This window comes from Pantherophis guttatus, chromosome 3 (assembly GCF_059756535.1).
Source record: "Pantherophis guttatus breed Tessera chromosome 3, ASM5975653v1, whole genome shotgun sequence".
NCBI classification, from domain to species: domain Eukaryota; kingdom Metazoa; phylum Chordata; class Lepidosauria; order Squamata; family Colubridae; genus Pantherophis; species Pantherophis guttatus.
Window position 1 is genome coordinate 69,572,535 of NC_142065.1, and position 26,508 is coordinate 69,599,042.

General features: G+C 39.3%; 1 protein-coding gene and 1 long non-coding RNA gene across 9 annotated transcripts in view; one reads left to right on the plus strand and one right to left on the minus strand.

Moving 5' to 3' along the window:
- Window positions 1-578: 578 nt before the first annotated feature.
- Window positions 579-15,917, minus strand: LOC117674993 (uncharacterized). 2 transcript variants are annotated; one of them, XR_004594080.3, is made up of 7 exons: window positions 9,793-15,917; window positions 8,833-8,965; window positions 8,082-8,233; window positions 5,770-5,842; window positions 3,097-3,172; window positions 1,453-1,694; window positions 579-845 (listed from the first exon to the last, which is right to left on the minus strand). It is a non-coding gene; the product is annotated as an uncharacterized LOC117674993 (long non-coding RNA). The 2 variants fall into 2 exon arrangements; XR_004594081.2 differs by lacking the exon at window positions 9,793-15,917 and adding an exon at window positions 9,547-9,598.
- A 228-nt stretch (window positions 15,918-16,145) lies between these two features.
- Window positions 16,146-26,508, plus strand: part of AK4 (adenylate kinase 4) — a 30,548-nt gene continuing 20,185 nt past the window's right edge. Inside the window, exons 1-3 of one of the 7 annotated variants that reach the window (XM_087889795.1) lie at window positions 16,385-16,648; window positions 17,417-17,571; window positions 24,856-24,966. In XM_087889795.1, the coding sequence (XP_087745921.1) occupies window positions 24,909-24,966 (58 nt within the window). In that variant the 5' untranslated portion in view covers window positions 16,385-16,648; window positions 17,417-17,571; window positions 24,856-24,908. Of the gene's footprint in view, window positions 16,170-16,296; window positions 16,894-16,933; window positions 17,134-17,416; window positions 17,572-24,855; window positions 24,967-26,508 lie in introns of those variants that run through there. The other 6 variants (XM_087889794.1, XM_034433283.3, XM_034433282.3 and 3 more) reach the window with 6 other exon arrangements.

A 26,508-nucleotide genomic window follows, 5' to 3' on the forward strand; every position in this document is an offset into this window, starting at 1 on the left:
GGGACCAGCCAGAGGTGGTATTTGTCAGTTCTCTGAACTACTCAAAATTTCCGCTACCGGTTCTCCAGAACCTGCTGGATTTCACTCCTGCTATAACCCATCCATAATGGGACACTCACGATTAAATTTGTACCAAACCTAGGAAATATCTGCAGAAAGCATGCTGCTTTGGTTCATTTTGTAACTGTTTTTGAAAAAGATGCACCTATGTTAAATATTTTACATTTAAAATATGTAAGAGAAAAGCAGGTTAGAATGAGGATCTAAAAGGCAATCTGTCCAATCCCAAACCAAGTTTTTAAAAAAGTACTGAACATTTCAGCCTTAATTTTGCAATGCTCAAGCAGCTAAAAATGGGATGCTTCAGAACTGTTAAGGAATCCTTTTAGAGTTTATTTAGTCTACAGCAAAGAGAGACACTAATTCTTTGGAATGACTGATTCAGTACCTTATAACTTTTGGTGGAGTCCTCCAAATATGATAATAAAGCAAAGTGCACCTTAAACCTTCCCTTTTTGATTATTGACGTACATCTAAGCATGTATCATCCCTTTAAGAAATGAAATAGAAACTGTAAATATGTTTTTCCAGCATCCAGATGTGCTCTCTTTAATTATAAAGCATCATAAGTGTTACAGAATCAAATAATGCCTTTGATCTCCACATGTTGAATTCCTCTGAAGCTAAGATGGCTACCATCCTTCAGTTATCACAGTACTGTACCTTTAGTATAGACAGCATCAGCACAGTGATAACTGAGCCAGGGCAGCCTGTCAATCATTGCCTGACTTCATGTAGAACTATCAGATAACCCCAAGGTGCAGGTTCCATCAGTTGATCCACAGCTGAGGGTTCAAAAAAAGAAGACCACGATGAACACCAAACTTCCTGAAAACTTTATGTTGTTTGTTTCAGACATACCTGACAATTAAGTACATGTAAGCAGAAGCCTTGCCTGAATAGTATATCCATTTGTTCACTGTGCTGAAGGTTCTCTAGTTAATTATGCATAACTAAATAGAAAATTATTAAACAAAATGCTATTTATATATTTATTGATAAAATGGTAACTGAACCATCCAGATTAGTGCTAGCAACGTAGATTTCTGATGAGAGAAAAGGAAAATATCTCTGGAACTTATGTTTTTCTGCCACACATATCAATAACATAGGCCATAGATATTTTTTCCACAACTTTGCTGAAATTAATGTCACTTAAGGATGCGCTAACTATTCTGCCAGACCTGTGTTTTACAAAACAGATGTATAGGGTTTCCCATAAAAGAAATCCCCAGGGCACATTACAAATAAAAATAGTTTAGTGCTAAACTTGGGGCTCCTATAATTTTTAGCTCAGAAGCCTGCCAAAAGCTAAAACAGGTTCACCAAATTGAAAAAAAAAGACACTTTGTCAAACGGTTCCCCTAAACCTGACACAGCCCACTTACTTACATCGGTATGTACGCTACTGTGGTATCTTGATGGTTTTAAGTGCAGTTTCACACAACAAAAGACTGCATCCACCTGCTCTTATTATCCATAAGGTATTCCTAATTATCTGCTATAAAGGTAATAACTTCTGTGGCCAGTTTTGCCGTCAGGACTGGACTTTTGGACAGAGTCCAGGGAACAGAAGTGGAGGAAACTCATCTCTCCTTTCCAGTTCTGACTGAAAGCTGCCATGTGATGCACATCTGAAAAGAAACAATTTTTTAAAGAAAATCACAAGAGGGCACTAATGAGATGGAAATGTATCTGACAAATGCTCAACCCTTTTAAAAAAACAGTTAGGACAAAAACAGAGACAACCCACTGAACTGATTAATTAGCACCTTGTAGGATTAACTACAAGTAGTCCTCCCTTTACAACCATTCATTCAGCGACCATTCAAAAGTATGTTTTTACAGCATGCCCCCAGAAATGAGAGAGTATTCTTTGTTTTGGGGGGGGGGCTGGCTGCCAACACTCCATGTTGCAAATACTCCATGCCAAAATCCTGCTTGGATTTCAGGATGGATGTTCCATGACCACTTTGCTCAACAACCAAAGATTCTGGTTTCAGTTGTGTTTGTAAGTTGAGGACTACCTGTATTTTATTTGTGTAAACTCATGTACATCTTCCCCAAAAACCCATATTAGTGCAAACAGAGACAGACATGTAAAGGCTCCAAACAAAATCAATATGTGTAAATAAACTAGAGGCAGGGATTTCCCTTATTTATCTTCCCATATCATCTGTGGGCAAAACCCCCACGTGAAGGTCAATACGGATAGCCAAGAAAACAAACAAATGGATTATTAACAAATCATTAGGAGTTGTATTTGCACTGTGCATCACAAAGACTGATTCCACTACTCTGATTCCCTCACTAAAGCATATGTAAAACATACCTAGAACTTAGATTTCTCTGACATTTGACAACCAGTAGCTATAGAGAGACAGATGGAATCAACTGTATAATCATGTTTACTTGAATGAATATAGTATCTTTGTAAGATCTTTGATATGTCTTCTATACAGGAATGGAATTATTATTGTGCCAATCTGTGCCTAACCCTAAACCTTTTTTAGAACTTTTGTTGATTTTAAGTCAGCTTTTCACCTAATACCAAGGGACCATATCTATGGGGATTATCAATCATCCAGGTCACTGTTGTCCCAAATATATATATTTTTTCAAAAAGGCAATTGGATTTCCTTGTTTTTTTCCTTAAAAACATTTTACTTCTCATCCAAGAACGTCTTCAGTTCGCTGAAGAAGCTTCTTGGATGAGAAGAGAAACATTTTCAAAGAAAAAAACCAAGAAGTCCAGTTGCCTTTTGGAAAAAGCACTTTTAAAAGACTATGGGATAGTCTGAAGCAACAGTCTGTTTACTATTGATAAAAGACTGCTTCTACTTATTCAGTCATCCCAAAAATGCTTTTGCAGGAGGCAACTGGACTTTGTTTTTTCTTTTGAAGACATTTTTTTCTCATTCAAGAAACTTCTTTAGCTCTGACAGGATGGTAGCATTCCAAAGTTTAAAATAGAGTGTAGCATTTAGGCTGGATGCAGATTTTTGCTCTAAAATGAAACACATCATTGTAACCTACTTTTTTAGATGCATTAATTCCATATCCAGTTGGTTGTGGATTTTCAGATAGAACTGAGGGAAGTTCCTGGAAAATTCTATCCAAAACAAACAATGCTAGAATAAATAGACTAGTAATCTATTTGGTGTAAAGAAACTTGCTACAATTCTTTATATACCTTAGCCTTAATAATATTCTAATATTCTAATAATATGTTCATACATTATGGATCAACATCATGTAAAGCACACTCAGATTTGAATGTGTTTACTTCATCCTCCTTAGCATAACTGCATAGAAAACTAAAGTGTTATTTTGCATTTTAAATTCAAACATTAATATTCGGTCCATAATTTATTTAAGGTGTGGATGTATCATTAAATAGTTTCTGATTTAAAAAATGCAATTGAAAACTGGTGATGTCTTCAATTTAGTCATGGTGAGAGACTGGGGAACTCATTCATATAACATTAAATCATGATTCAGTGCAGGCTTTCTGAACATAGTAACCTCTTGTTTTAGGAGAGCAACTGCCAGAATTCCCAGACACAACAGCATGGGGTGGGCCTTAGATCTATTTTTATTTGTGAGTTTATACCCAGCTTTCTATTCAGAAACTCATGGGTACATACACTGTTCTCCTTTTCCCCATTTTACCACCATAACAATCCTGTGAGGTAGATTTAAATTGAGCTAGTCCAAAGACACCCAGGGACTTAGAAGTCAAGACTGACTCAATGGTGTATGTGGTAGTTGTGTCTGGTATTTACCTCAGGAAAACAGTTTAAGGGCGCTAAACTTCCTCTTCCTTCTTACTACACATTCCTCTATAGAACAAAGTTTCTCAATCCTGGCAACTTTAAGACTTCAGTTCCCAGAATTTCCTCCTACCTTTGCTAGATAGTTACCCAATGTGTTATTATGATAAGACAGTTAAATATGCAAATGCGGAGGCATGTGCCAAAGACAAATCTAAGTACTTCAGTTATTTGATTAGCATTCATTGATATGGTTGCTACAGTGATTCTAAGAGATTAAAAAGTAACCACAATAACTGTTGTTAAAATGTGCTGAAGGTTGCCTTTTCCCCTCAAACAATTTAATTTGGTATATTTGGGAATCATTTTTTTAAAGTTTGGTGAAAACCTTACTATGTCTTTTGCCTAAACTTTGTCCTGCCTCACTGAAATGTAAAATGGTTACTCTTACTAAATTTATATGCAAAAAAGCTATGGTAGGCAATCTTTATACTATTAAAATTCTAGTCTCTTCCTCAACTGCTGCAAAAGGTGTCAATAGTATGACTGAATAAATATTCCATCTCTGCCTTTAAATGCATAGTTCATCTTTCTTTTAAATTGCCACAGAAGTACAGGTCCTTCCTTCTGCATAGCAGCATGAAGTTTTTCAATCTTTATGCTTAACCACTTTTAAATGGACAGAAATGCATTAGTGTGTGATTAGCAAGAATTCCCTGTAACCTTGACCAAAATATGAAACATTATCCACTGGGAACTTGAGTACAAGCTCTACTAAAATAATTGACTCATTTCAGGGAAGTTTGAGCAGAAGGTGTTCTCAATTTAACCATCTATGCCTGTGCTATGTAGTACTATTAAGGCCTGAAAGCACTGTAAATGCTATGAAAAAAAGAAAAAGAAAATCTATAGATCTGTAGCTGATAAATTAATTAGGGGTGAAAAATGCAGATGTACTCATAGCAACATTATTGTTTTAAGAACAGGCATTAAGGAAGCATAACCAAAGCCAATGCATTTTTCTATAAATTTACATTACCTAGATCTCTCCCATATATTTTCTTTCTTTTTTTCTTTAATTAAACCCTTCTGGGCAATTTAATTTCTGAAAAATTTCCATCTTAAAATAAGTCAGTAATTAAGATTTCTTTATTTTACATTTTTTATTTTCATTATATATATTCTACCTTTATTATTTTTACAAATAACTCAAGCTGGTGAACAACCACCCTACACAGTGGAAGCAGGACTTGAACTCACCACCATCTCTCACTTTCTAGCCTTGTGCCTTAACCACTGGACCAAACTGGCTCTCATATTTACACGTTGCTATATTTTTACTTAGTTGTCTTTTGTTTGCTCTGCTTTCCCATACCTGCTTTCCCCCCTTCTCTTTCTAGGCAATAGTTGCTGGAGATAAAAAGTGTTTTTTGAAAGACTGTAACAAAGCTGGGGGTTACATGTTACCCACTCAAGATCCACAACGTATGAGCCAACTCTAGCATGTTTACTTAGAAGTTAAGTACACATTAGACTGCAAAATTAAAAAGACCACTGTTTGCAGATAAAGAGCAAAACATACAAAAATTGATAAATCACAAAATCATACAGACATCACATCCTAAATCTCAGCTGCACCATCTATCTGCAAAATGTCGTTATACATACTTCTTGCTAGCCTTGTTTTTAAAAATACCACTCTCTTCAACTATATTATTTTTAATAGTTGCTTAAGAATTCTGTGAGAGACAGGAGAAGTCTCATCCACCCCAAATGATACTTGTCTTGTCAAGACCACTAAACAAATATATAATTCAACACATTCATCTCACAAGCACCTTATTACTGTCAGTCATAGTTGACATTCAATCCTAGTATTTTCTTTTCCATCAAAGCCTCATAGCTGAAACAAACAAGCCCACAGAGAAATACTTACAGATTTGAGGCTGGCAACATTAGGAGCTGCATTCTTCAGAAAAAGGCATTAGGCATCTTCGCTTTTTCACTGCCTATAGGGGGTAACAGAGAGAGAGGGAAAATAAGACTAATAAATATAGAGAATTCAAATTCTATTCGCAAATAAATTTAGAACTCCTCTGTATTTACCGAAAAGTTCCATCAAAACCACAGATGCTGCAATAAAAAAATCTAGGTCATAGACCTGGACTTTTGTTACTTAATGGCCAGAGAGAACAAACACTCCTATATTTTGTTAAAATATAACCCATTCCATCATTGTGGAGCAAAAAATTGGATCTAACAATCCCAGCACTGCAGCCATTCTGCTTCAAGATATGAACAAGGGGAGCCCTGGACAATCCTTCACTTTGCTAGATTTATTTTTTTTTTAAATCCCATGTTATAAAACAAAACGTAGCCAGAGGAGATAACAGAAATGATTTGCATAAGATAGTGAGATGTAAGTTGTTAGGCATAGAAGTATAAATTGCAACAGAAGAACAGTAAGAGAAAATGGAAACGTCAACTGGATTTTTGAGTTAATATTTTTGGGGACCACTTACATCCATTACTTTTTAACATCAGAACAACAAAGATTAATTAATTCAGACTTGTTTAGATATAGTAGTTAATTTCTAGAAGGTGCAGCAGCTCAGGTCTAAAAACCAAATTCCCTTGGGGGAACTTAGTGATAACAAATCAGTGGCTGATGGAAAGACTACAGGGATGCCGCAGATTAAAACAAGTTTAGGGTTAAGCCTGCAATTGTAAACACAAACCTAGGTCTCTTATTGTATTGAAATCTGAGTAAATATATCTAGGATCAGTAAGCATATCAGGTTTTTTTCTGTAACATGCCAAGACTTTGTCCTTTCTCTACTTATAGTTAACTGAACATGTAAATGACAAAAGTCACTTTGCATTGCTGCGTCTTTGTTATATTGCTTTGTTCCTGCCCGTGAGTGAGGCAAATTAACTGTACAGGTGATTAAGTAGCATATTTCCACTCATTCTAACATCAGCTAGGACTGTTTCAAGGTATATAAAACTTAAAGCATAGTTCCTCACAGGAAGATAGGTGATTGGCAGTGATTTTAATCAGAGGCAATAGAGGCTAGAGATCTGTATGGGGATAGTAGTTTTTAATGCTTATTATATACAGCCCTTTGCGGATTCCAGAATGGGTGGGTTAGCACTTCATCTCAATTGTGGGGAGAGTGTGATACAGAAAAAAAGATAGAGACATAATGATACTTATTACACCCCAATCATGCATTCACTAGGTAGTTAGGATAGGCTAATGGTAAAAATGTATTGCAAAAGCAAAATATATGGGAAACATGAAAAGCATGGCTTCTGGAATTCTTTCCAAGGCCTTAAGTTACAGCTACACTCTAGGAAAGGATGGGGTTTAGAATGAGGAGCCAACAGCATTCTGAGCCCACTGCCCAGCGACTTTTTCCTATGGGGCTACAGTGGGGATTTGCAGTTCTTGTCCAGATCCAGCCTCTATTCAAACTCACAGTTCTTCTATTGGAATTTCCTGCCAATCCAGTTTTGTTTTCCAAGAATTATCCTGTTGATAAACAAAGTCCTAAATCTCTTTATGTAATCTCTTTCCTGGATTTTGCTGGATTGGAAAGAATAACAAGTAGGGAACCCATGTAGAACACAACTTCTTGAATTCTTTCCAAGCCCTCATCATTCACTCTGGGTCATGTGATCAGGAAGGAGGTGGGAAAGGATCTTAAGATGGAACAACCAGTAACAGAGCCTGGTGGTGCAGCAGACTAAAGCAGTTATTAACATCAAGCTGTCTGCAATTACTGTAAGTTCAAATCTCACCAGGCTCAAGGTTGACTCAGCCTTCCATCCTTTCTAAGGTAGGTAAAATGAGGACCCAGATTGTGGGGGCAATAAGCTGACTTTGTATAAATATACAAAAGTATGAAGGCTATTGCTTAACGCATTGTAAGCCGCCCTGAGTCTCCGGAGAAGGGCGGCATATAAATCCATTAAAAAAAAAAAAAAAAGTCTAAATTGATGCCCTCTCCCAAAGGCATTTTTCTCTCCGCAGACTCCAAGCATATCTGGCCATTTTCAAACTCAGTCTTTTCTTTGTCAGCTTTTTTTCACCCTCACCAATTTTGCTCCCAGCTATTCTGCTTTTGGAAAGTTTCTGCTAATGGACAGACCAATGGGGTGGTCAGAGAAGTTTATTTACACACTTTCCTTCCAATACTTCATTGCACAGAATAAAAATGACAAGAATGGTGAAGTAACACATACCAGTGACATCCAGAGAGCCGTCTTATACGTTCAGGAATTGTGCAGATAAATGACTTTTGGCAGAGGCAGCATTTCAAAGTCCCATTAATCCTGGCTTAAGATCTCTTCAAGAAGCAAGGGATGCTTCAGGGCTTAGGTCCTTCCACAAGTTACTTTAAAAAGCAGGACAGAATTTTGGTCTGTATTTGGCGGATGCAAATGCCAAGCAAGGGGGTAATGTCAGAGGCAGGGAATGTTATTAAAAAGGAAAAAAAGAAAAGAAAAAAGACAAGCATGACAGCTAGGAAGGCAGGACCTTCTCTGCAATGGAGAAGAGGACCAAGCAGCATAACTTCCATCCCCACCCTATGATGGTGCCTTTTTGGCACACTAGGGAAAGCTGGCTGGGAACCCAGGAGATCCGCAGGTTCATAAATCTGGAAAACTCCAAGGGAGAAAAGGTTTTGATCACACCCAGAAACCCGCCAGGTGCAGCTACTTTATTGGTAGGATGCTAAGCCATTCCACACCTCAGCAGCTCAAAACCGCCTTAGAGAACAGAAAAAAGGCCGAGATCATTTTGGAGGACAAGCCAAGCTGGGACAGAGCAAGCCAACTCGCCCGCCAGGCAGTCCGACCATAGCAGGAGCGCGGGGGCCAGCCACAAGCAGCGAGGGAGGCGCTCGCCACCAGCGCGCATACCGACACCGCTGGTCCGAGCCTCCGGCCCTCAGTTTTAACCGGTGGCTCCTCCTTTTTTGGGATAACTCACCCCTGCCAGCCTGGGAAGCCTCCTCCGCCTTCCTCTTCCTCCTCTCTGCGCTCCTCCCCCTGGATGGTTTCATGTAAACAACACCCGGGCTATATTTACAATCACTTGACTGGAAAGGAACCGGGCCAGGAGTCTGAAGGAAAATAATAAGTGCGCCACATTTTAAGAGGCACCACGACGCCCATTGGAGCGGACGCCCTCCTTTTCCCCGCACCCCCCCCACCACCATCCCTTCCTTGCTCGCTCCAGCCCGCCGGTCAAGCGGTCGCCGAGCAAACCTCCCTCCTCAGAAGCATCCATCCGAGGAAGAGGGGTTCTATATGCCAGGGATGGGACGGGTCCCCTCCAGTCCCGGGCCCGAGCCTCTCTCCGGTCTTTTATATCCCGCCGCCCCTCCCTCCTTTCGCGAGCCCAAGAAAAGGCGAAAGGCGAACATTGGCTCCCTTTGGCCAAAGCGCGGCTGGCGGTCGCAGGGATGCCTAGTAGTTAGAGCGCAGAATCCTCCACTGGGAAGGGAAACGCTCAGCTCGCAGAAAATACCCCGCTCGCTCGCCCAGCTGCGGGTCGCGTTTATTAAAGGAGGAGGAGGAAGAGTGGGGGTGGTGGTGGAAAGGAGGGACAGGCATCGATACCTCGCCCCAGAGCTTGCCGCCGCCGCCCCTCCTCCCCGAGGCGAATAAAACCTTTGGCCCCTCGCGTCAAAATTCCACCAACCTCTCGCAGGACTTTTGTCCCCCGAGGCTCCGTAAAACCGAATTTGCAAGCGGGCGGATGAGGTGTTGGGGGGGGGGAAGAGTTGGGATGCCAACCCCGGTGCCCTGCAATAAACGCGCCCGCTCACCTGCCCCCCCATTCTTAATAGTCTCTTCTCCCCCCCCCCCACGCTCCCCTCCCCCCCACGCGCGCCCGCCCGTCGGCTCCCCGCGCGCTCTGGCAAGTCTCTGCCTCTCGCCCACCCACCTTTCCAGACGCGCTGCTTCTCCCCCCCTCGCGCTCTCTCGTCTTTGTTCTTTAGCTTTCTTTGCGCGAAGATTATCTAATGACGCAGCAGAGTCGCCCCAACGTGACTGTCGCCATTTTTCTGTTTTTATTGTATCTCTCTCGCAAGCTGCCATGTGATAGAAATTAAAAAAAGAAAAAAAGAAAAACGAAACGAAACGCCAACCACCACGCAGAAAAGAGACGCGCTCACACACAAACTTCCGGGTTCCGTGACTGTGGGAGGGGTGTGTGTGTGGAATAAAAAGAGGAAAGCCGGAGAGCCAAGTAACTTCTGGGCGAGGCAGACGGCGCGTCTTTTAAGTCTCGCTTTCCTTTTCACCGAGCTGGAGAGTTTCGGGTGACGCGGAGGCAACGCGCGTGGGGAGTATAGTCTGCATCCTCTGCCCCAGTGATTGTCTTGGATGATTGACAGTTTTCTGATGGCCTCGAAGCAGAACAGAACATTCCGACCTGATCCGACGTTCCCCCCCCCACCCCCCGCGTTGCGATCCGGAGCGAGTTCTGCAAACTTGTAACGGATTCGGACGATCGAAGAGAGGACTTGCTGCTCGGTTGGGAAATCGCCCGCACGGCGTTGGGAGAATTAAGGGAGTGATATTGAAAAGCCAAGTTTCCTGAATTGCAGATCTTGAAAGCGAAAGTGTTTTTTTTAAGCATCTTGGGGGTATTAAACCGGTTGCCTTATACGCTGCGTTTATCAATGGGATACTCCAAAGAGTGAATGGTGTTGCTACTGAAAAGCATAGCAACAGAGCAGAAGATAAAAGCTCTTCGCGAGTGGCTGTTCACGAAAAAATCACAGACATGCTAAATCTCCCAGAGCCACATTGGTCAGCCCGGCACCTGTTTTAACACGTATGAAAAACTTTCATACGCACGAAAAATTCATTCCGACGTGCTCACTGATGCTTCTTTTTTGGCGATTCCATAATTCAGCTGTAAGCTTCTCAGCGCAAAAACACATATTTTGGTGTGAATGGGAAATACTATGCATATTTATGGTGTTATAAAACCAGACAATTCCAATATTTTTTGTTATATATCCAGCTCAGAATTGGGCAGTGTTTCAACATTAGGTCTCAGGTGTTAAAACTATTTTTTTTAAATTACTTACATAATTTTTAAAATTTTTAATAACAGACCTTTAGCAAATGGGGCTTTTTTATCAGAAGTATGGAAGTGTATCAAATGTATGTCTTATAAAAAAAACCCTTATAATAAACAATTTTGATTACCAATATCTTTTGTTTCGTATCTTTTTTTCAGATCATATAACCTCCCCCTCCTATACCTATTTATTTAAGAAAAGCTGTATGGTTGCCCAACTCATTCTGCATGACTCCAGGAGGCTTACAAGGATAAAACCTTAATACAAAAAATAACATCTTCACAAACTCTTAGCAACAATAATTGGATGAGCCACTTGATGGATTAAATTATTAAAATATTTTAATATAATTATTCCATCCTGCTTGTTAATTGATTTATCAATTCTTTAATTCCTATTAACCAATCTACTTGCCTTATCTTTGTGTTGTTTTTAAGGTGCATGAAAAAGTCCTTGAAATAATTCAAAAAGTTATAGAACTAGGGAAAAGGGGAAATTTTCAGGGATGGTGGCCAGCTGTGCTGCCCCAGTCACGCACATACACACATTGTCCCTCAATTGCTACCATTTATCAATGAATAGCAGCTGAACCTGCAAAAGCAAGAGTTACCAAAGCTGTGAGCAAATATTCTTGGGAGACAATACTGTATATGGTCGTTGATTTGAACCAAGTCTTAAAATACATTGTGGCAAATTCAATAATAGATACATTTTTATTTAGGTGATTATTAGCTTATCACACTTGGCTACCACCAATATATGAAGTATTTTACCTATAATTAGGAATTTGTCACTCCTTTTAATAGTCCACTGTCTATTAAAGTCAGAAAGCCTTCTGTTACAGCAGAGTAATCAGTTGGTTACTAATCGCTATTAGCACAATATAAAAATAATGTAGCAGATACTGTAAATTGAAGAAATCTGGAGAAAAAAACCCAACTCACTGAAGACTATGAAGTCAGTGGTGGGTTGCTCCCGGTTCAGTCCAGTTCTTGCGAACCGGTAGTAATGGCGGCGGGAGGCTCTGCCCACCCAAACCCGATGTCATCACTGATGATCTGTGATGCGCAGAAGCGTACGCGCACTCCTGTTGCGAACTGGTAGTAAAGGTAAGTGGAACCCACCCCTGCATGAAATGTAAAGGATCAGAAGTAATGAATGGAAACTTACCAAAGAGACCTCCAACCAACTAAGAAGGAATTCCTTTCCTGACAGTAAGAACAATCGGTGGAAATTATGTGGAAACTTCTGAAGCTATGGGTGCACCATCACTGGAGGGTTTTAAAAGGAGATTGGACATCCATTTGTCTGACATGGAATAGATTTCCTGCTTGAGCAGCAGATTTGAGTATAAGACCTCCAAGGTCCCTTCCAATTTTGTTATTCTGTTCTGTTCTGATTGGAACAAACACACACAGGGCTTCTCTGCTTGGCTTAATGGAACTTTGAGCCATTCTTTTATTTTATGAATGGGAGTTTAGACGGCAACCTCCTTGACATTTGTCAGCTTGCCAAATGTTTATCTAGAATCAATTGATGAAAGAAGTTCATAAAGCAATAAACTCTTATAAGTGCTACCTTTCCAGTGAGAACTGTAACAGGAAAACTAACAGAACTGTAGACAGCCACTTTGGTCTAGTTGGTTAAGTCACCAGACTAGAAATGATTTCTGGAATAAGAGAGCCAGTTAGGTTTTGTGTTTACGGCTCTGGACTAGGAATCAGGAGACTACGAATCCTGCCCTAGGCATGAAAGCTGGTTGGGTGACTTTAGGCCAGTCTCTCTCTCTCTTAGCTCAACTCAATTCACATTGAGAGTTGTTGTTGTGGGGAAATAGGAGAAAGGGTATGTGTGTTTGCTTTCTTGAATTAGTCATAAAAATGATAAAGGTGGGATTAAAATAAGAAGAACTGAAGCTTTACAATTTAGCTTCAGTTACATCCCTAGTTTATGTGCATCATCAAGCCACTATATCCACCATGATTGTCAGGTTATAGCTACAGTTCCATGTTCTACCATTATTTACTATTATAATTTGTTTTATGAACAAGATACGTGAGTCAATCGTATATTCCAAGGCCCAAATTCTCTTTATCAAAAACACTATAATTACAGGTAGTCCATTTAATGACAATTCAAAGTTACAATGGCACTGAAAAAAGTGACTTATGACCATTTTTCATAGCTATGATCTTTGCAGCTTCCCTGTGAATCATGTGATCAAAATTCAGATGCTTGGCAACTGGTTCATATTTATGACCGTTGCCATGTTCCAAGGTCATGCAATCACCTTTTGCCACCTTCTGACAAGCAAAGTCAAAGGGGAAGCCAGATTCACTTAACAACCGGGTTACTAACTTATCAACTGCAGTGATTCACTTAACAACTGTGACAAAAAAGATTGTAAAGTGGGGCAAAACTCACTTAACAAATGTCTCAACAGAAATGTTGGACTACCTGTATAACAAAAATATAAATGCTTTTTAAAAGGCTGCAATCCTTTGCTTTGTTCAGAGTAATTAAAAAAAATAGAACAAAATCTTACATTTTTACGTGACCAATAGTTCTACAAGACTGAACATGAAGTCTTATTTTAGATGGTTGTTTTCAAGGATAAGCATCTTAAACTTTTTTCTCTTCCTTTAATACATTAGGTCTGTTCAGTCACTACAGATACAAAACTCTCAGCACATAAGAACTTCATCCTAAATTCAAGAGTATTCAAAGTTAATGATTGAGCAACTCACCTAATTCAAAGATTACTGTGACCTCTGACACAATGAGTATGAATTTGAAGTTACTTTTCTCCTTCAGCAAATAGAGGGACATGGAGATAAGACAACTGGAGTTCCACAAAGGAATTCACTCTTATAACTGCATCTTTTTTTTCTTCTTCTTTCAATGCACATCTTTACCAAGGGCAAGTAGAGGGGAAAAAAGTGCGGAAAGTTAAACCATCTCTTAAGCATACAATAGTGGTTTTGATTCCAAAAAGCCACAATGGACTTTAAAAAAAAAGCCACTACCAATTTCTTTTAGGTCCTTTTGCTCTGATAAATAATCTCAGGTATAGTGGTAAATTTAGTCGATCACCAAATGAAGTCATGGATCTGATAAATTTGAAATAAGACATTATTTCTGGTAGTTACCATGATAGATTGATAGATACTACCAACTTTTTACCAATAATTGAGAAGGTAGGTCTGAAGAGGAGGTTGAAATAGAATCTGGGCATGTCCTTGGAAAGCAGGAAGTTCCTAAATTTGTGAATTGATTATGTACCATGTGCCTCCTAAAGTTCTCAGATAGATTTTCTCCAAGAAGATCTGTCCCCAATTGGCTCTTCAGGTCTTCCAACAGCATAGCCATTACTGCTGTAACTGAGCCTATCCACCTTGCTGCTGGCCAGTCACTTCTCTTTCCTTCCACTTTCCCCCCGCATTATAAATTTTTCAGAAGAGCTAGAATTTCACACAATGTTTGAGAATGCTAAATGGATAAGTATTATTTCTGTAAAAGTTGCAGAAGGAAAAAACTTGAGTCCCTACAGTCTAACATTTGTTTTAAAAAATCTGATTTTAATGATTGTTGTTAGTCACTAAGTTGTGTCCGACCCATCGTGACCCCATGGACAACGTTCCTCTAGGCCTTCCTGTCCTCTACCATCCCCACTCCTCGGAGTCCATTTAAGCTCATGCTGACTGCTTCAGTGACTCCATCCAGCCACCACATTCTCTGTCGTCCCCTTCTTCTTTTGCCCTCAATTGTTCCCAGCATTAGGCTCTTCTTTAGTGAGTCTTCTCTAGTGACTCTTCTCTAGGGATGCAGTAGCTCAGTGGCTAAAATGCTGAGCTTGTTGAACGAAAGATCGGCAGTTCAGCGGTTCAAATCCCTAGTGCTGCGTAATGGGGTGAGCTTCCATTACTTGTTCCAGCTTATGCCAACCTAGCAGTTCGAAAGCACGTAAAAAATGAAAGTAGAAAAATAAGGACCACCTTTGGTGGGAAGGTAACAGCGTTCCATGGTTAGTCATGCCGGCTACATGACCACAGAGACATCTTCAGACAGCGCTGGCTCTTTGGCTTTGAAACTGAGATGAGCATCACCCCCTAGAGTCAGGAACGACTAGCACATATGTGCGAGGGGAACCTTTACTTAGTGAGTCCTTCCTTCTCATTAGGTGGCCAAATATTTTAATGGTAAGTATATGGAAATATTACATAGAATAATTTATCTGTTCTTACATTGTGGGGCCAATTTAGCCACTATTGTTTTTTTAGACATGGCTTCCTATCTTTTTCTGAAAGACTTTGGGCCATCAAATGTTACACATCTCTCTTTTGCACAAATTTAGTGTGATGGTTAAGGTGCTGGCCGAGAACCCAGGAGATCGAGTTGTAGTCCTGTTTTAGGCATGAAAGCCAGGTAGGTAACTTTGGCCCAGTTATTCTGACTCAGCCCAACCCACCTTCTAGGGTGTTGTTGTGAGGAAAATAGGAGGAAAAGATATTATGCATGTTTGCTGCCTTGAGTTACTTATAAACTTATAAACTAATAAAGGTGAGATAAACAATCTGGATTATATTATATTATAATCTAGAATTATATTATAGATTATAGAGACAAAGATGGAGATTGGCCTCTAAAAGTGTTAAACAGTTCCTTCACATTCTCTAGCAAGCACCTACATTTTTGTCCCTTTGCAAACTTTGGAAATCACCTTATAGAAAAAGCAAACAGGTTTAAACACGCTTCTAAAGAAATACGCTTCCACCGATCGTCCTGGACTCCCTATTCATTCTCATTAAACATCACTTCCTTCCATTTCCTTGCCAGTACAGTAATGTATTTCAGATATTTTACCCAAAAAAAGAGTGGGGGGAAATGACGAAGGGGAAAAAAAAAAGCTATTTGAGGAAGAACATTTCAGGGTTAAGGTTTTTTTAAAAAAATAAATAAATAAAATAATGCTTTTTAAAAAATACGAGGCTCACGTCTGATTCAATTCTGCCTGGCTATCCCCACTCCCAACCCTTCCCACATACGCATCTCTTCCAACTCCCAACCCTTCCCACATACGCATCTCTTCCAACGTTTGCAACATTATAAAACAAGCAACACCTATCCTGACACCGCCCCCACCCCACCCCACCCATTTTGCATGGCCCAACTACACCTACATTCCAGCCTCTCCATCCAGTCCTATGGCAAGGTGGATGGAAAAAGGGTGGGTCGCGATTGAGCTTGGTAGGCTTTCTGGAACCCGTAGTCGAACGAAGGGGCAAGGTTTATTGAAAAGCGCCCGACAAAGCGCCGTTCAGGACTACAAAACCCAAGACACCTTGCTTTTCAGAGGGGGCGGAGTTGGTTTGCTGTTGATTCCAACTGGTGGGATTTCCTCCCTCCTTACGATGTACCGAAGCGCCCGCTGCCGCTGCGCGCAATTGGGCAGAGTAATTGGGAACAGTTTGCCTTTGCGAAGACTCTCTCTCTCTCTTTCTCTCGCTTCTCTTAAAGGCGCAGGCGGAACTGTGAAAGTCTCGCTTTTTTCTTTTTGATCGAACGAACGAAGATCGCGAATATGTGATACAATCGGTCGACTATTTTAAAAACGCCATTTTGCGGACTTATTCTTTTGCAACCCCCCCCTCCCCTCCCTTCTTAGGATTTTTGTGCGCTTGCTTTCTGTTGCTCAGAGAAGCAGGGGTGAGTGAGTCGGTGGTTTCTTCTGCTTAACAGAAGAGCTCTTTCAAATCTGGCGTGTGCCTTCGGGCGAAGGGCTGATCTGAGAGTACAGGAGAGATGGCAATCGGTCATTAAAAGTTTGCACGGGAGCCGTAAATCTGATCCTCTGGGTTCGGAGGTACTCAAGAAGCCCGGTGCTTGTTAACTTCGGCGTTTTACTCTTGGATCAGCCCGAAGAAAGTTTTCTTGCGATTTGCAGGGAACAGGTCCGATCGTTCAGAGGCGTGTTTTTTTGGGGGGTGGGTGGGGTGGAGGAAGAGGGAAACTCGCTCACGTACAACTCAAGAGAAAGTGCCCGGCGGTCCCTTCTTTCTTAAACTTTGCAACATTTCCCACCTCGATCTTCGCCTTTCCCAGACGCGCGTCTTGCTGGGCTTGGAGGGGGTCAGGAAGTGACAAACCACCATTCAGCGTTCCCGTCGCTGAGGGGCAAGCATTCCTCTTCGGTATCCAGGGGTGACAGGGAGGTGGCGAGTTAGAAAAGTTTAGCTTCGTCAAACGCCATCGAAATAATACTCGCCGCAACAACCCAGATCCTGATTCCTTTCTATGCCAGGCTTCAAAGCCGCCGGGTGGTCTTACGGGTCTCTGGCTTGGAGTAAAGGGGAAGTTAGGGGAAACTGAGTCTCGGGGAAGGGGAGAGAGGAGGGGTCGGCACGGGTGCGGGGTTCCGTCTTTCTTTTGAATCGGAATCCCGGCGCTTTGACTCTTTGACTCTGTTCTCCTTAGGTAGGTTGCAATGGCTTCCAAGCTTCTGCGAGCCGTCGTCTTGGGTCCCCCGGGATCCGGCAAAGGGACCGTGTGCGAGAGGATCGCCAAGAGCTTTGGCCTCAAGCATCTATCCAGCGGGCAGTTTTTGCGGGAGAACATCGAGGCGAACAGTGGTAAGTGGCTGAGAGAGAGGACGGGCCTCTTCTCGGCTTTCTCTTTCTTTCTTTCTTTCTTTCTTTCTTTCTTTCTTTCTTTCTTTCTTTCTTTCTTTCTTTCTTTCTTTCTCCTTCCTTCCTTCCTTCCTTCCTTCCTTCCTTCCTTCCTTCCTTCCTTCCTTCCTTTCTTTCTTTCTTTCTTTCTTTCTTTCTTTTTGGTATTCCAGTACGTGTCTCTTTGCATGCATGCAGGAGAATTTCGGGCAGATCGGACCCCCGGCGGTAGATGGAATCTGCACGGACTTCTAAAAAAAGTGCGTGTGGATCTGTAGCGCTTGGAAGGGGTAAACGGATTGGCCTGTTATTTTTTTTTGGGGGGGGGAGATGGGGAGGGAAATAGCGGGTGTGTGTCGTTTTAAAGAGTTTTTGAGCCTGCTGTTTAAGGTCTGTGCTTTTGAGTACTGGCAAATTAGGATCTCTGGCAAATATTCTAGAGAGGCAAGATAAAGATTAAAAAATGGTACTCTAAGGAGTGGTAAATAACTCCTTAGTGGAATGGGAATAACTCTTGGGCTGTCCATTTTTAAATGCTTTGGTGTCCCAAGCATTACAGCAGGGTAGAATCAGTTGTATTGTGTGTTATATATTCCGTGCCTTCAGATGCATTTGATTCAATAGTAATATGCTAATAAAACAACACATTCTGTGTTTCTTGCTGACACAGTTTGTACTTGACCGGTTTTACTCTTTTAAATAAAGTTTTCTGGAGATACTTACAAAGTTAAGATATATTGGACTGTTAGAACTAGCTACAATCCTTCACCCATTTCTCTGAAAGTGAGCTCCGCTGAGCTTAATAGGGCTTAGTACAGTACTATGTATGCACATGTAAGCTTGCGGTTTAAATAAAGTAACTTTATGAAATTTTTTTTGAAAATAGATAATTCTATATGCATATTTCTGAGAGTAATTTAGAAATATGGGAGAAATAATCCAAGTAATCCAGTATTTTTCAGAGTAACTTTGAAATATGGAAGAAATAATCTGAGTAATCCAGTAGTTACTTCAGCCAATTTAGCATTAGGCATTTAGTATTTCTAAAATAACTAGGAGAACAACAGGTAGTCCTTGTTTCGCCACAGTCTCATTGAACAACTCATTGATTTAAAAAAGTAACTTTATGACCAGTCTTTCTGTTTATCTTTGCAAGTCTTTAAAGTAAAGTAAAGTTGAAGTAGGATTGTAAGCACTGTCATGATTTCACTTAGTGATCACTTTGCTTAATGACCAAGTTGCTGGTCCCAGTTGTCGTTTAGAGAAGACTACTGTAGAGCCTACTGTTTCAGCAAGAACTACTACTAAGTAGTGAGGGGTAGGATTATAACTCAGGCTGTCAAAGTTGTTGGTTTTGTGTGTGCTCTTCTTTGGAATTTGGATTTCTGCAACACTGTAGCATTAGCTATACAACAAGCAAATATAGGTGCTTATTGCAAATACATGGTTAAAGAGCCCTTTGGAATCTGGAGTCTTACTTGGCTTTTGCGTTCCATCTTAAAAGTTGTGTTCCAGAAAGTAGGTGCACAAGGGAAACACTGTATTGGATTAAATTAGAAACAAATTGATTTAATATAGTTAACATGATTAGTCTCTGTGCGATGAATCATTTTTCTTTCCTTGTGTTACAAATAATTATGACTGTGCATTTTAGAACTGCCTTAGGGCTTCATGCAATCCTTGATTTGCTGTTTAGGCAACCAGATTTAATTTAGTTTGTAAGAAGCTATTATTTTGACACTTTCTTATTTTGGAATTATCTAGAATTATATACAGTGATGGTGTTGTGTATATGTAGTCTTCGACTTACTACCACAATTGAGCCCAAAATTTATGTTGCTAAGTGAGACATTAGTTAAGTGAGTTTTGCCCCATTTTTCAACTTTTCCTGCCATAGTTGTAAGTGAATGGCTGCAGTTGTTAAACTGTTAACACTGTTGTTAAGTGAATCTGGTTTTCCCATTGACTTTGTTTGTCAGAAGGTTGCAAAAGGGGGTCACAGGAGCCAGGGACACTGCAGCCGTCATAAATGTGAGTCAGCTGTCAAGCATCTGAATGTAAACACATGACCATGGGGATGCTGCAAAGGTCATAAGTGTGAAAAATGGTCCTAAGTCACTTTTTTCAGTGACGTTGTAATTTTGAACAGTGACTAAGTGAACTGTTGTTAAGTCGAGGACTACCTGTATTTCTAAAATTGTGCTTTGCACCAGGGGTGAAATCTAAAATTTGTTACTACTGGTTCTATGGGCGTGGCTTGGTGTGTGGGGTAATGTGACTGGGTGGGCGTGGCCATTTTTTTCTTTACTTTTAAAACCATTTTTACTACAACCTCTTCGGCAAAGAGGTTGTAAAAAAATGCTTTCAAAAGGCTCTGACGATCCCAGCTGAGTTGCCTGATCGGCAGAGATTTTTTTAAAAGCCTCTGCCGATCAGGCAACTCAGCTTGGATCATCAAAGGCATTTAAAAGAAAAAAAGGGTTTTTTTCTTTTAAAAGCCTTTGATGATCCCAGCTGAGCTGCGCGATCATCAGAGGCTTTTTTTTTCTTTTAAAAGCATTTTTTGCCCGAAGAGGTTGTAGAAAAAATGCTTTTAAAAGTAAAAAAAAAAAAGTCTCTGATGATTGTGCGGCTCAGCTGGGCATGGGGGGGGGGCAGGGATTTTTGCTACCAGTTCTCCGAACCACCCGCCTCCATCACTACCAGATCGGGTGATCCGGTCCGAACCGGGAGCATTTCACCCCTGCTTTGCACCCAAAGCTTTGTTAGGCTTGCAACTGCTGTCATTTTGACTGTCTATAGGGTGCAATATTCTTGTCTCCTGACATTACCATCAATTTTACTTGTTCATGTTATTGAATGTACAAATGATTAATTCTCTTAAGCAGCATTAGTGGTTCCCATTTGATTAGCCGATATTTTGTTAAAAGTACAGTGAAGACTGTTCTTTGCAAAATGCAATTGTCGAACATTATGATAAGTAGAAGGGTGTATGGTTCCTGAGGTATGAATGTCGTTATTAGTATGAAGATGATCTGCCTAATCTACTATCATACATCTTGCATTTAGGTTTAGAAAACAAGATCAGATGTGGTTGCTGCTGCTGTCACTTTCTGTGGCCATTAATTTAGCAAATCAGCTTTCAGCACTTGGTATTAATATTCAAGATCTCTTAAAGCAGAGAAGATAGTCGCTCTTTCTAGCACTTTAGAATAAATCCATAACTTCTAATACACAGATGTCAAACTCGAATGTGTCACATGATGTATTGTGATGTATTGTGACTTTTTTGCCTTTGTGGAGCTGGGGTGGGCGTGTCCTGTGCGTGACGCATCCAGCCCATGGGCCATCAGTTTGACAGGCCTGTTGTAATACATCTCACTTTGATATGTTTCTAAATCTTGCTAGAGTTGCAGGTCATATTGTTGCATCATAAGTCCTTGAATTACATCAACTACATAAAGGATACGATCAGGTTATATATCCATTCTTCTTTAGGAACTCCCTAGTGTTATTAGGGACGTAGTGGCTCAGTTGCTAAGATGCTGAGCCTGTCGATCAAAAGGTTGGCAGTTCAGCGGTTCGAATTCCTAGTGCCACGTAATGGGATGAGCTCCCATTATTTGTCCCAGCTTCTGCCAACCTAGCAGTTCAAAAACATGCAATAAATGCAAGTAGAAAAATAGGCACCACTTTGGTGGGAAGGTAAGAGCGCTCCATGTGCTTTCGGTGTTTAGTCATGCCAGCCACATGACCACGGAGACGTCTTTGGACAGCGCTGGCTCTTCGGCTTTGAAACGGAGATGAGCACCGCCCCCTAGACTCAGGAACAACTAGCACATATGTGCGAGGGGAACCTTTACCTTTATCTTTACTGTTATTTTACTTTTCAGTCTAGTTTCTTATGCCATAACATCTTATTTATACTTTCTATGCATTATTAAAATATATATTTTGAGGATCAGGATAATGCAATTGTCTACAGTTAGTCCTGTGTTTATTAAGTGAGGTTCCATTGTTCACCGTGGGCTGGGAAGTAAATGCCAGTTTCTCACAAAATCATTGTAAATTGTGGTCACATGACCATGTGGTGCTGTAAATGTGGGCCGGTTGCCAAGCATCCAAAATTCAGTCACGTGATTGCAGGGGGAGTAACACTGAACTTTAAAACTGGGGTGGGGGAGTAACTTTATGGTGGTCATTTAATTTGAATGGTTGCTAAGTGATCAGTTGTATGCTCAGCTGCTACTACCATTTTCTTAACTAAATATTGGTTAGTATCCAATCTAGGCTAGCCAACTGGTTTGGAGAGAGTGGCAGTGGTAGTATTTAATTAAGTACAATGCAATTAATTGAAGTAAGCTGGAATTAAAAAAAATCATGTAGGTCTTACTGACCTTTGAACAGAGTGAATTTGATTTAAATTGAGTTGATTTAAATCACAATTTAAATCATGATTTAAATCACAATTTAAATCATGATTTAAATCACTAGTAAAAAGGCTTGATTTAAATCAACTCAATTTAAATCATAATTTTTAAAGAGCAACTGTCATCTCTGCTACTCCTTTGACCCACTGTTGACTCACCGATAGTCCCAGTGTTGCAGAATATACAGCCTCATGCTACATAACTAAGCTCCATTTCATGCTGAATAAACTAAATTATTTATGTATCTTAAATAGAAAACTATCTTTCGATAGATTTTTACCCGAAAAGTTTTTTATTAAAATAAATTCGATAAAAATAAAAAAAATCCGATTTAAATAAAAAAAATCCGATTTAAATAAAAAAAATCTGATTTTTTTGATTTTTTTAAAAAAATCATTGATTTTTATCCACCCTGCCTTTGAATGTCCAGGTGCTTTAAGTAAGACTGATTAAGTGGGAGGATAAAATAAAATAGGAGCATTGGCATTTAGTAATTATTTAGTAAAAATAAAAATATTTTAATAATATAATAGTTAATAAATAATAGTTAATAATAAAATATATTATTAACATTCAATAAACAACTTCTTAGCAAAAACAAAACATTTCTCTTTCTTTTTCTTTATTTTTGGGGCTTTTGAATAACTCTGACTCTTGGCAACTACACAGACAAGTTCATGCAGTTTTCTTGGCAAGGTTTTTCAGAAGTGGTTTGCTATTACTTCTTTCCTAGAGCTGAAAGAAAGCGACTGGCCCCAAATCCCCCAGCTGGCTTCGTGCCTAAGGCAGAACTCAAATTCATGATGTATCAGTCCCTAGCCAATGTCTTTAATCACTTAGACCAAACTGCCTGTTTTTCCCTCAAAAGTTCTGTAAATTATGTTTTTCTACACTTGGGTACTGTATCTGTTTCCGAGTTACAGTGATCTTCTTTGCTAATTGTGCAAGGAAGTGAATTTAATTCATTATTTCATCTCAAAGAGAAGTACTAGCTAGAGCTGGGAGAAGTGCTTTGGACTTTTCTAATGAAAGTAGCCTCCATCCCCCAAAGGGGGTTTCCTCAAGGAACTGAAGGGGAAAAAAAGCTGCTTTAAGAGTACTATTAACTTTGATGTGTCAACTTCTCAAAACAGTTGTATCTTTTTAAAAAGTTTGTGTGGGCAGGCTGCTTTAATGACTAGTAGAGAGATCCTTGTTCTGAAGCACCTCTGAATCCTATCAGTTGCTTACATAGCCCCTCGTACAATAAGATATATTGGCAATATCAGACGATAAAAGCATTTGTGTGATCCAGAAAACTTGGATGATCAGGAATATTTGAAGTGATTCTTATTGCGCATGGTCAACTCGTGACCTGCTTAAAAATGGAAGAAACCACAATTGGCCGGTTTTGCACTAAGTTTAGAATTGGTAGTTTACAAGTTTTAATGGTCAAATTCACACAAAAGCCACAACCGTTCAGATCACATTGTGCACCCAACTTATAGAAAGCTGCTTTATCACCCATTCTTTCTAGAACAGAAAAAAAAAACCATGCTGGAATTCTTGTTAAGCTGGGATTGGAAATAAAACGTTGACATGGGGGCACCAAGAAGTTATGCTATGTAGTGTTTTTTCTGGTTAAGTAAGTATAGTCTTTTACTACTGCTTTTAACATCCTCCTCGGTAGCCATAATTCTATCCCATTTCCTATTCTGACAGACAGGGTTGCTGTTGTAACTAGATTCCTCCTTGAGATTCCTTCCACCAGTGAGGTATCTTGGAAAGAGATCTGTTTGGTTTTAAACTTTACATAATTTTTCATGCACCAATATTCTGTTGCTGAACGTTGTTGGCCTTGAATTATAGAGGTGAGAGGTAATAAATTCAGGCTTCATTTCATTTGATAGGCTGCATATAAAAACATGCAAAGTTTCAATGTCATGACTTTTTGACCTTTTCCAAAGAGCCAAAAGTTGAGGCTGAATAGCATCTGCTGTTTGATTTATTATACATCTGTGCTCAAACCAAATTTGTGTAGACTTCTCTCTGTCTCTTTCTCTTTTTGTGTATAAAAATTATTGTAAAAGAGCAAATGTCACTGTAACTAAAAGATATAAATCTCTTTCTGTGTGTGCAAATGATTTGATTTTTATCTTTTGGTTGCAGTGACATTTGCTATTTTATAATAATACCAAGCTCAATCTTGATTTCTTCTACATCACATGGACATACACGCATTATAAATCTGTGTATTAAATCTGTGTATTAAGTCTGTGTATTCCTATAAGCATAATAATAAAATGGAATATATTTCAACATCGGTGCAATTTAATAGCCAAGGTATTTGCAAACTTGGAAAACTGCTTAAATCAGTTTGAGCTACTGCTCAATTAGTGAACTCCTTCTTTGCATAATTCTGTCTCTCATTTCTCCATTTTCATTCCCCCCCTTTCCTTTTTTCAGCAATGGCTATGTATATCTAGACTCTTAAGATTAGGTAAGTCAGTACAGTGAGGCAGTATGCTATGATACACAAAAACTGATGCTAGAATAAATATGCTGCTCTTGCTATAAGAGATTAATATTGCTATTTTTTATTTTTATTTTGGAAAGGAGCTACTTCTTAGAGATGGTGTTTTGTATTTTGTATTGTTTGCTGTCTTATCTTATTTAATGATTTTAAATTTTTAATTGTTGTTTTGTTTTGTGTTTTTAAATAGGCTGTACACTGCCCTGAGTCCTTCGGGAGAAGGGCGGTATAGAAATAAAATTATTATTATTATTATTATTATTATTATTATTATTATTATTATTATTATTATTATTATTATCTTAGGGAGGAAAAGCGGTGTCTCTTCTTGACCTGTTTTACCCTTTGGTGGTTCTTGGATGTTGCAATCTTCATTGACTCTTCATTGGGGTTCACGTGTGACAGTGGGATACCAAGGTACTTGTAGCTAGTCTGTATGTTTGCTTACGTGGCCCACTCGTAGTCCCAAATATGTTTTTTCAAGAGGCAACTGGACTTTCTTTTTTTACCAGAAAGTCCAATTGCCTCTTGAAAAAGCACCTTTGGGACAACCATGACATGGATGACTGAGAATCTCCATAGACATTTGGCTCACTGGTAATTCCACCCCATGGTCTTAATTACCGGTACCTTCCTTTTCTATACTATCATCCAACCACATTTTCTAGTCCAAATTACATCCAAATATCCTTACTATTGATCTGTATCACTGGATCAGCAAGTCAATGTCTTGTTCACTCTTAACATACAGTTTGATGTCATCTATATCATCTAATGGTAATTTCTTTGCTGGACTGTGACCATAATGAAAAAAAGAAGTAGTTTCAGTCTTGAACTTGTGTGTGTGTGTGTGTGTTTAAATTCTCATCTAGTAATGGTTTATTAGGAGACCATCTTGAAATTGTAAGATCTAAAATTACCATTATAAAATATTTTCTTTTAGCCCCATCAGAACATTACTGGTAAACATCATCAAGAATCTTTATTGTGACTTCCAGAATGAGTGGCTGATTTTGATAGTTGAGCTATAACATTCTAAGTGCATTATTTACTTTGGCTGGTGTTGAATTAACCATAACAAATGTGCACATGTGGTTATTAATGTACAAGTTTGTTAAATCAGTAGCTTGCTCTTGGTTTTTTTCCAGAGGAAATAAGATGTTTTACCTTGAAGATTTTAGACTAGGTCACAATGGAGACAAAACTGTATTATATATTTAAGACAAAAAACTAGAATTGCTACAATGTTTTTAACTTTTAAAATAACAGTTGTCTGAAATGCTGTTTTGCTCATCATAGGAGATGACATAGTTGTTACTGTGTGTTTCTACATTCTTATCTATACACATATCTGCCATATCATTTACCTTTTGGGCAAGCAGTTTTAATGCAATGCAAGTCAGAACTAGTGGGAAAAAGAAATTAGAAAAACAGGATAAATGGCAAAAAAGGAAATTAAGTAAATCTACTAAATTCACTATTTCTTCCTGTGCATTTTTATTCATAGGCCATAGATGTATGTAGAACAGTGTTTCCAATCTCAGTGACTTTAAGTTGGGTGGACTTTAAATCCCAGAATTCCCCAGAGGTTTTAGAAAAACTGCTCTGCATACATCTGTGACACTCTGTATCATTCTTTTTTATTTTGTTCCATACAGCTTACATTTCCTTTTATATATATAGTAACCAATCAGTTTGTTGAATGTATGTGTGTTAATCTATCCTTAATACCTTTTCGTTAAGGACTCAGACTTTTATCTTCTCACAGTCATTTTACTTTCAGTTGCATTTCTTTCACTTTTTCTCTTTTCTTGTTTGTTTTCCTTCAATTTTGCTTTTGATAGTCTGGCTCAAGCCAAGAACCTCTCTTGACCCTTGAATCCTTCTCTAAGCCCTTCAGTCTTTACTGTAAACAATAAAGTCAAGCATGTTTTTAGATGTACATTAATTCCTTTGCCA